Consider the following 9,419-nt stretch of genomic DNA (forward strand, 5'->3'; position numbering starts at 1 on the left):
CAGAAGTGGATCAGCTTTGGCGGGTCTTCCTTGAGTGTGGTTAGGTCTGCTCTTGGACCATGACAGAAGATGAAAACAGCCAGGCTCAGAATAGAAGAAAAATCTTTATTCTCTTATCAGGCCCCACACTTTACTTCCCCCAGGTAACTCTGTCCTGAAAGTTGAATTGAACCACAGGCAGAGGAAGAAAGGGTGTCCTTCTATCTATTCTTCCCATATTGGTACCAGCTCTTTGCTCCAGCTTCTCTTGGCCTCATAACCACAGGCCAGGGACAGAGGTACCCAAGAGCTAGGATAAGGTCCTGTCTTATTCACTGCCCCTTCAATGGCAAGTGGTCCTCCCCTGACTCTCCAGGACCTAGCCCCAGGGTCCTGTTTTCCATGGCCTGTCCCTCCTGTGGTCCTCTCCTGTATGGTATGACCCTGTTGAAGACATATTCTCAGGTGGCCTTGATCTCCACTACAGTTGTCTGGTTTGTCCATCCTTCATAGCTAGGCTTATTGGAGTTTCCATCCATGGTGGTTCTATCACCGGGGGTCTGACCCTTGGGTGGCTTAGTTCTCCAGAAATCCAGCCTGCCATGCTCTGGTCCTGAGAAGGTCCCATCCCAGATAATGTGGTCCTCTGAGAGGCCCAACTCTCGTGGTCTACCTCTTTGGCTGTCAGGCCCTTTGTCCTCAACAATTGAATCCTCAGGACATGAAGGTGGCTGTGTCCTGGCCTTTGCAGAACAGAGTCCTGTGGGTTTGAAGCCTCCAGGGTCCTGGTCATTCAAGAATTTTGACAGCTGAAGGCAGTTCCCCCCGAAAGGCTGTCCTCTGTGGTCTGGCTCTTTGGTGAGCCTGTCCCCTGTGGCCTGACTGTCTGATGATATGGGCAGCTGTGGTCCAGGCTTCCTGTGGCATGGCTCTCTGTACTTGGCCCCAACAGTGCTTCTGTCTGTGGTGGCTAGACATTCTGGAGATGTGTGGCGTTGTGATTTGACCCTCCAGCGGGAGTCATCTGCATGCTCTCCAGTGGTCCTGTCTTGGTAGGAATGGTTCTCCTGTGGTGGACTTGATTGTGGTGTGGCCCTCTCACAGGCTTGTCCCCCATGGTCTGAGCACATGCTGGGTGCTTCTCTGGTCTTGCCTGCCTCTGGGGATCGCAGTGTTTGCTTGAGAATTAGATACTGTTGGGGGAGAGGACAGACATGCACCAAGACCTGCTTGGGCATGGCAAGAGGCCTCCCCCTCAACACACCCCTTGACCCAAAATGTGCAGAAAAGGCTCCAAGTGAGTGCCCACCTCCTTACGGCTATTGATGGCCTGTTGCAGCCACAGCAATTCCATGGCCAAGTGACTGCGGTGCTGCTGAAGTGACTGGAGCTCAGGCTGGCTGTGGGGCAGTCCTGGAACTGCAACTTCTATGAGGGTGGAAAGGAAAGAGAGAACCTTAAAGGGCAAACATTGAACACTGGCCTAACCCTAGAATACTGATACCTGTGTATTGCCCCCAACCAAGCAGGGGATGCAGCTTATCTAGCACAAGCCCTTCACTTTTCAGATGGGGAAGCTGAGGCCCAGAGAAGGTTAGGAGCGTGCCTTGATTTAGCTAGAGAAGTACCTGTGTTCCCCATTCTTGATGTGTCTCTGATCTCCTCTTGGTTGGGTTTCCTGGTTTTCCTGCTCTGCTCAGCCTGAAGCCAGGGGCTGTTGTCTGTGCAGGGAAGACTTCCTGGGTTTACTGATGAGCTATCTTCCAACTCCTTCAGCACCACCTCTTCCCAGAGAGCCTCTCTCTCAGGCTCTTTACATGGGAAGGGGCTCCACAATTTCTGCTCTGGTTTTGGTAACCTCTCTCTTGTTTTCCAGGTTTGATGGGGCTTTACCTTCTGAGAAATCAGAGAGGTATGAGAGCTACAAGGCTACCTGCACCCCTACCCCCAACCTCCACAATGTATTTGGGTGCCATTATCCAGCAGACAAATTGGTAAGGATTAAAGGTTGGGGATATGAGGAGGTGGGTCTGCTACCCTTCCTTATGAGAGTGGCTTGTGAGCAGGAAGAGTGGGTTCCACCAGCCACTTGAATACCCTTGCCAGGTCCCTCCTCCCCTTATCCCCCTGGGGTGTGTACTACCTCTGAGAGAAATCGGGGCCTGGGAATCCAGCCCTCAGTCCACTGCAGAGTGCCCAGGTCACCCTCGATCTCCAGAACAACGGCCTCATACTCAGCTCGCAGACTCTGGAACTGGCGTCGGACCAAGAAGCCCCGGATGCAGGCCTGGGTCGAGAGTGAGGGGAAGGAAGACCCTTATTACTGCAAAAGAAGGGACGTCATGGGAAATTCTCCTGGAGGTCATCCGGGTCACTACAGGAGAGAGCTTGGTCACCGGGGTATGTGACGCTGTGCACTGGGGCTCTAGGGTTCAAGGGAGGATGCTGTACCGTATCCCGCCTTCTTTGCGCCATTTCCCTGATCCTTGCAGAAGCGTGTAGGGGGAGTTGGGGGCACGAGGGGGCGTCTGTGGATCCCACAGTTCTTCAGGACGGTGGAGGTGGGTCATTGTCACCAGAAGTTAGCACGCGTGTAGGTAGGGGACTGAACGTGATAGCTTTATCTCGCTCGAAGGTCCAGTCCAGATGAGATCTCATGGGGCGAAACCAGGTGCACCCGCTCCCCGCTACCCACCCCATCCCCCGCCCCCTGCACCTGCAGCAAGGACAGCTTTCGGACCAAATGCTCCCGTTCCATCTCGGTGTCAACGGCTCCGCGGACTAGCCCGGCGCTGCGCAGTACGTCATCAGCCCGCGCCGCGCTTAGCAGGCGCAGGCCCCGCCCCCGCTGTCACCATGGCAACCTGCTCTTCTGGCTGGGCTGCCTGGAGCCGACGCCCCAATCCCGTACCCGCGGTTCCATCCCCACCCGAGCAGGACTTCACAAAGCAACAGTGGGGTGCGGAGAGGGGTCTCCGCGGAGGCGGGGGTCACTGGCGCTTTGCCGAGTAAAGACGCAACGAGGGAAGGGAGGACACAGAGCACTTTCTTTCGGGTTTAATTCCATCCAGTGCCCCCCTCCCTCATAGCACCTGGGGGGCCGCGGAATACCCGCCCGAGTCCGTAGAAAGTCACAGTTTGAAGGGAACGAGAGGGGGCCGTCGGCCGGGTTCCGACACCTAAACCGCTGCCTGCTCCTCAGGCTCGGCGTTCTCGGCCAGGTGCAGCTTCTGTCTGCGCCAGTCAAGGACAGTGATGCCTTGGACTCAAGTCCTCCGTCTTACCCCCATCTTCCCAAACTGCACAGTTTCCCCAGCTGTGCAGAGGGGCGGGGACGAGAGTCTTTGTCTGCCCTGCTTGCTAGATAGCTTTCCCTCCTCTCCCTCTCCCTCTCTCCCTCTCTCCCTCTCTCCTTCTCTCCAAAGCATGCCTTCTCTGGGTCAGACGAGCAGGTAGACCTGTGAGCCCCACTGGAAGGGTGAATGTGTGTGTGTGCATGTGCGCGATTTCTGACTGAGAACTAGATGGGGAGGAAGTTGTCTAAATTAGTAAAAATAAATGTTCAATGCTGAAAGAGTAGGAGGGCATCAGACAAGCTTTGCCGTGGATTGGTGTCACTGCAGAACTTTCGATCAATAGGTAAAACATTCCCCACAACCACTTTTTCTCTCATGGTCTTCTACCTGGGGGGGGGGGAGCAGTTTGTTCTTAATTCTGACTCAGGAGGGCTGAAAGAGATGGGAATGGTGGTTGAATGTGAATACTCCTGAGGGGGTGGAGGGGAAGAGGAAACTGACCTCATTTCCAGGATACATGTGCACACACATGCTCACACTCTGCCAGGACCCTTGGAAAGGATACATAGAATTGCTAAGATCTTCTAGCTGTCAACAGAAAGAGGGAGATTTCTGTCAGGAGGAGCACCAAGTCAAACCCAGATGCTCTGGGGGGCCATCTTCTGGTGGGGATTGAAGGGCCCTGAACTCTTGGATCCATGCACCCCCACTTTTTCATCCAGGGGCCAGAAGTGGCCTAGGGAGCATATGTCTCCCCCACCCCCTGGTGCTCCCAGGAACCAAAGGACCCAGCCCTGACCTACATTGCTAAGCAGCTGGTCCAGGTTGCGGTCAGCCATGGTCTTCTTCTGCTCCTCAGGCAAGCCCTCTGTGACACCATCCTCTTCTTCCTCTTCCTCCTCCTCTACCCCACACACGTCCAGGCTGAAGTGCAGGCGGGCCAGCTTCTCCTGCATCTCCCGCACGTGCTCCAGCTGCTCAAAGGAGCATTCCTTCCCTGGAAAGCCCCTGTCTGAGCCCTGGAAGCGAACTTGGAACCCTGGCTCAGCTATGCCCCAGAGACCCACATACCCTGTAAGCCCAGCTCCCAGGACTCACCGAAGGCCTGCAGCCGGCCTGAATGAAAATCATTGAGCAGGTTCAGCAATCCCCCCTCCATTTCATAGACATCAGTCACCTCGGTCAGGAAGGAATGCTGTAGGGGGGTGCCTGCAGAGCCACCCCCACCTCCAGCCAGCACTGGACGGCATTTCTCCTTGCCTACCCTGAATGGGGTGAGGTGAGCATGGCCATGGTTATAAGTTGAGGGGCAGTCAAACATCCCAGGTTTTTTTGTGCTACCTCTCTATGCAGTAATTCTTCTGCCCATCCACCCAACCACCCATCCACATAAATGGACATTTGTTCTTCTGGCCCTGCCCTGGGCCCCAGGGGTTAGAGTGGGGAGGAAATGGGGTAAGGACAGGTGAAGCTAGGAGGTCAAAAGGAGTCTCTTCTGCAAATGACACCTACACCCAGAGTCATGCCTAGAAGTGGGCTACTGGGTTCGTTTAAGCCTCTAGCCTCATTTCTCCTGGGACCCTGGGTGAGTCATTTGTCTTCTCTGGGCTTCGGTGAACTTGTTCCATGGGGATAATTAACCCCTTATTGCCACCATGATCACCCTACTCCTTTCCAAAATATCTTCTTGCCCCTCCTCTACTTCTAAACTGTTTTGTGCTCTCCGTTGCCATCAGGACAAAATTTTAAGGCCCTTCCCATCTTGGTCCTGCTGCCCCTCCAGTTGCAGCTCCTACTTCTTCTGACCTAGACCTGAGCTTCCTCTATACTCTATTGCTGGCCATCCAGAACATGCCTTTCAGGTAGAGAAACAGAAATTTTATTTGGAAAGAATTAGTGAAAAAACATTGGGTTTAGTGGGAATCAAAGATGGACCCATTATAGGCTAGGATACAAATTTGCCATCATTACAAAGAATTCAGCAGAGAATTTGTATTCTGTGGTTCGGTTCTGCCACACACCCCATCCCCTCATTTCCTGTCCCCTAACACTCCAAGGTCACCAGACAAACTGCAGTTCCTGGAACTTTCCAGGTAATCACTTTCATCCATACTGTGCCAGCAGGACCCTGGGCCAGGGTTGCTTACTCCCTCCTCCAAGATACAACATCACATTGTATGTGATTGCAGTGACCAGCCTGGTCCTCTCTCCAAACATTTGAGGACAGGGTTTGGGTCTGAGTCACCTCTGAGTTTCTAGGGGCCAGCTGAGGCCAGCTGAAGGACGGCATCAGTTATTGCTTAGTATTGAAGGCTGAGCCCCCTCTCCCTTGCCTTCCTCCTATCAGGGACGCAGAGTTTGGGGTCTCTCCCTTCCTGCCCTGCTTCCCTTCTATACCCACCTTTTGAATTTGGCCCGTTGCTTGGGTGATGGCAGGTGAGGGAGTCCCAGGGCCAAGGAGCCGCTGTGGCTGGTGGGCACAGGGACCCTGCGTAGTGTGCCTGGGGCTTGAGCAGGCTGCGTCAGGCAGGGCTTGGGGCTCCTCTTCTTCTTCTTGTCCTCCATTGGGTGCTGCCGGGCCTCAGGCCCTGAGAAGGAGGTAGCCCCACTGAGATAGTGAGGGGCACACTTGTCCCTTCATCCAGCAACCCCTGGGAGCTGCAAAGCAAGGGCCCTGGGACCTTCTTAAGTTCCCCCTTGACAGTGCCAGGGCCGTTATCCCCTCACCTATGCTGTGGGGGCAGGGCCAGATGCCAGCGCCTGCTTCTGGGGTCGTGAATGCATTTGAAGGGCCTTTCCCAGCCCACTCCAGGTCCCCCGCCTGGAATGAAAACCTAGGCCCTGCCTGGTAATGTTATCCTGCTGCTGCTGGGGTTTCCTGTCCCAGTGGCTGAGGGGGTGGGGCCAGCAGAGGAAATGTGAAGCCAGAGACAAGGAGAATGCCAGCTAGTTCATTCTGTATTTCAAATCCCCCATTCCTCTCAGGTAGGTGCTGACATGCCCAGTCAGCACAGGAGGTGATCAAGGGTGCAGGTGGGGGTTCCTGGGAAGGCCCTAGAGTTGAGCCAGTTACCCACCCAAGATTGGGTAACAGCAAGGGAAGCCTTGGCACACAGGGCAGGGCTCATTGTGGGGCCCGTCACGTAGCCACTGGCATCGCTCCTCCACCACTCCACCCCAACTGCAAATATCAGGGACTTCCAGAAGTTCCGTGGGACATACTTCCAGCGGTTCCCCCTTTCCAGTCAGAAAGCCCCAGCTTGGCTCACTGGCTCACTGACAGCCTCAGCTGAGGGTGGATGCTCGGCAGATGGCTGTTTTAGCCTCCAACAATGGCCGCGGTCTCCAGTCCAGCCCTGCTCCCTCAGGCTTTGATCCGCTGGGGGCCCACTAGAGGGGTTTCCTGAGCTGTTCACACCTGGCCACCCCCCACCTATCCTGACTTCCGCACTCTAGGATGGTGGCGATGGGGGTGGTGGGGCAAAAGCATTTAAACTGGCACATGGCTGGCTGGCTGGCACTGAATGTGTTTGGTGGCGTGGAGCGGAAACAGGAGCTGCATCACCCACCCCTCCCTGCAGCCGCTTGACCCAATTAGGGACTTGATTAAGGAACTGGAGCAGGCACCCCCACTTCCCCAGGAGTGTCTGGGGGCGACCCCGGATCTATTTCCCAAGCTTATATTCCAAATTCTTGTGCTAAAAGGATCGCTCAGCCTGGGAGCTGAATCTGTGGAGGAGCGTCAGACCTGCGTCATTCTACCCTCCCCTCCTGCCCACCCTCGCTCCCACCCCCTCTGGGGCAACTGACCTGGAGGCTTGAGGTCTGGAGAGATGCTTCCCAGCAGGTTCCTCCTGCCCTCAGCTCTTTGCTCCTAGGGAACTGGAAGGAAGGGAAGCTAACTGGCAGGAGCTCATTTGCATTTAAAGGGAAAGTGACTACTTTCTTTGGAGCTCGGGATGGAATGATGGGAGGAGCAGCCCCACATTTATTAAGCTATTCCTCCCACCCGAACCAAGGCGACTCTATTGGTTGTTGGTTAGCTATCTAAAAACACATTCATGTTCCGGTCAGTTTCAAAGAGAAGTTACAGTTCCTTACAAAAATGGTGGCAGCTTTGTCAGAACCAGGAGGGAGCGAGGAGAGGGGGTGGAGGGATGGAGGGATGCAGGGAGGGAGAGGGAGAGGAAGCAAATGAGCAAATAAGATGTAGCAGAAGGATGAAACTGTAAGAGAAGACAAGCTTGAATTGAGTTTTAGATCCCCTATTAAGCACTTTTCATAACAATACAACAATAGTCAATAGTAGCTGGGCTTTAGAGCCCTGAAAGAGGATGCCATTATCATCCCCGTTTTACTGAAAAACTACTCTTTGGTACTTTCGGAAAGCCAGAGGGAGCAATAAATTTGCCCAAGGGGTAAGGTGAATGAAAGCTTCAGCCTCCTCAAAGGGGTAGGTTTTCTGGTGCCTCTGCTGGGAGTTGAGCTTGATGAGTCTCAACACTGAGGCTCTGAGCCATCCCACACCTCACCCTGGTGCTGTCTTGTTTTCACTTGCTTCTCCAAGGTGTTGGCTGCTGTCCATGGGAGGCCTTCCCTGGAGAGCATTGCCACTCCCCTGCCACGCCCAGGTACGCCTGCCTGGTAAGTGCTGAGGGCTGTGCTCTGCCACTGAAAAAGGGACAGGACCAAATCATTTTACCCCATCCCTGCCCCCAAAGCCTAGAAGACACAGGCAGGAGCATCAGATTACAGGGAAGACTGTGTGATCCCCTGGCACTTGACTCCCACCCCGAGGAAGGGAACGTGAGAGCCGAGGGGTGCTGCTGGTGCGGCGGCCACCAGGGGAGGCTAGGTGGATGGCAGAGGCTCTGATGCAGGATCCCAGGGCAGCATCTGATGCAACAGGAAAGAGGCTCATCCTTGGTCAGGCTGACCAAAGATCTCAAATAAATTGTCCCAGAGCAAAGCACACAGCCACCTGGCTACCTTCTCCTCCTACTGGGCAGCTTCCTGAGGCTGCGCCTTTGGCTGAGTGGAGCACCGCTTCTGCAGACACCTGCACAGGGCTCTTACACAGGTAGTTCCAGGACCCAGTCAATAAAGGACTTTTTCATTAGCCAAGGGGTTGGAGGGAAGGGGCTGAGGAGTCAGCTAGGACAAAAGCCCTCCTAGAGCTGCTAGAGAGTGGAACCAGGGCTCCCCTGGGAAAGTGGCAGAGGGTTCAAGAGCACCTCTGGGGTTCCCAGACTCGGCTGCTTTTGTGGCAACCAGAAGCCTGAAGTTATTCAGAGCTGCTTTGGTCAGGAGCTCTAAGAGTTAGCATGGCAGCCCTGTTACCTGCACCCCTCCACCCCCCAGAAGCTCTTTTACAGGAACCAGTGAGATCAGCACAGAAGAACATCCTTCGGCAGGTCTGAACCTGGCTAGAAGGGCAGACGCTTTGCTGGGACTGTGGGAACCACCACCTGGGGAGGACCTTTGGCTGCCTCTGCCATTTATTAGACATTCACATACCATCCTTTGTGCGCACCAACCCAGGTCCTCCCAAAGAGAACAGGGTGCTTGGTGTTCCTATATAATAGGATGCTCCTCCCCATGAAAGCCTCAGCTTTAACAGCCAGACTTGCAGGTGTATAATAAACCCAGCTTGTTCTGAAGAACGGCATCGAGAATGCGGTTTGTCGAGGACTGCACAAATCAAAGTGGAGGTCCCTGGACATTCTCTTGGATGGGCCAGTGACAAAGGATGCTGCCCATGGTTGAATGTGTCAACCAGCAGCGAGGACAGTGACCACCTGTCTTAATCCAGGCCTCAGTGGGCCTGTGTCTGGTTCTCTCGTCTCCCTGCCTTTCATCTACTTTCCTCAGGGCCCTTACCAATTTCCTGTTTAAATATCTTCAGTAGTTCCCCCTGCTCTATGGATCTAGCCCAAATCCCTTTAGCCTGGTACACAGGCTCTTGCTGATTTGGCCCAGCCTCATCCCCTCCCATTACCCTCCTGTGACTGCACTCCCAGGTGAACTACTTCTAGTTACTGAAGGCCCCTTCTGGCATTCACCCCTCTGCCCCTGCTGGAGCAGGGAGGGCCCCGCCTCTATGCTCCCACATCACCAACATTCTTTCTATATTCCAAGTACCTC

General features: G+C 54.5%; 2 protein-coding genes across 6 annotated transcripts; both read right to left on the reverse strand.

The window, feature by feature from the left end:
* Positions 1–85: 85 nt before the first annotated feature.
* Positions 86–2,860, reverse strand: IQCC (IQ motif containing C). Of its 2 annotated transcripts, none has more exons than XM_077150488.1 (5): positions 2,696–2,860; positions 2,123–2,266; positions 1,608–1,875; positions 1,289–1,407; positions 86–1,172 (listed from the first exon to the last, which is right to left on the reverse strand). In XM_077150488.1, exons 1-5 carry the CDS (start codon positions 2,735–2,737, stop codon positions 441–443), a joined length of 1,305 nt encoding a protein of 434 aa, XP_077006603.1. In that variant the 5' UTR covers positions 2,738–2,860; the 3' UTR covers positions 86–440. The 2 variants fall into 2 exon arrangements, with proteins under 2 accessions (XP_077006603.1, XP_077006605.1); XM_077150490.1 differs by lacking the exon at positions 2,696–2,860 and adding an exon at positions 2,431–2,684.
* Positions 2,861–3,024: 164 nt separating this feature from the next.
* On the reverse strand, positions 3,025–7,197 carry CCDC28B (coiled-coil domain containing 28B). 4 transcript variants are annotated; one of them, XM_077150494.1, is made up of 6 exons: positions 7,086–7,195; positions 5,677–5,863; positions 4,374–4,540; positions 4,079–4,272; positions 3,793–3,863; positions 3,025–3,213 (listed from the first exon to the last, which is right to left on the reverse strand). In XM_077150494.1, exons 2-6 carry the CDS (start codon positions 5,838–5,840, stop codon positions 3,159–3,161), a joined length of 651 nt encoding a protein of 216 aa, XP_077006609.1. In that variant the 5' UTR covers positions 5,841–5,863; positions 7,086–7,195; the 3' UTR covers positions 3,025–3,158. The 4 variants fall into 4 exon arrangements, with proteins under 4 accessions (XP_077006609.1, XP_077006610.1, XP_077006607.1 ...); XM_077150495.1 differs by having other exon boundaries at positions 3,841–3,863; positions 7,086–7,189; XM_077150492.1 differs by having other exon boundaries at positions 3,025–3,863; positions 7,086–7,197.
* Positions 7,198–9,419: the final 2,222 nt, after the last annotated feature.

The sequence above is a fragment of the Tamandua tetradactyla genome, chromosome 2, assembly GCF_023851605.1.
Source record: "Tamandua tetradactyla isolate mTamTet1 chromosome 2, mTamTet1.pri, whole genome shotgun sequence".
In the NCBI taxonomy this organism is placed as follows: Eukaryota; Metazoa; Chordata; class Mammalia; order Pilosa; family Myrmecophagidae; genus Tamandua; species Tamandua tetradactyla.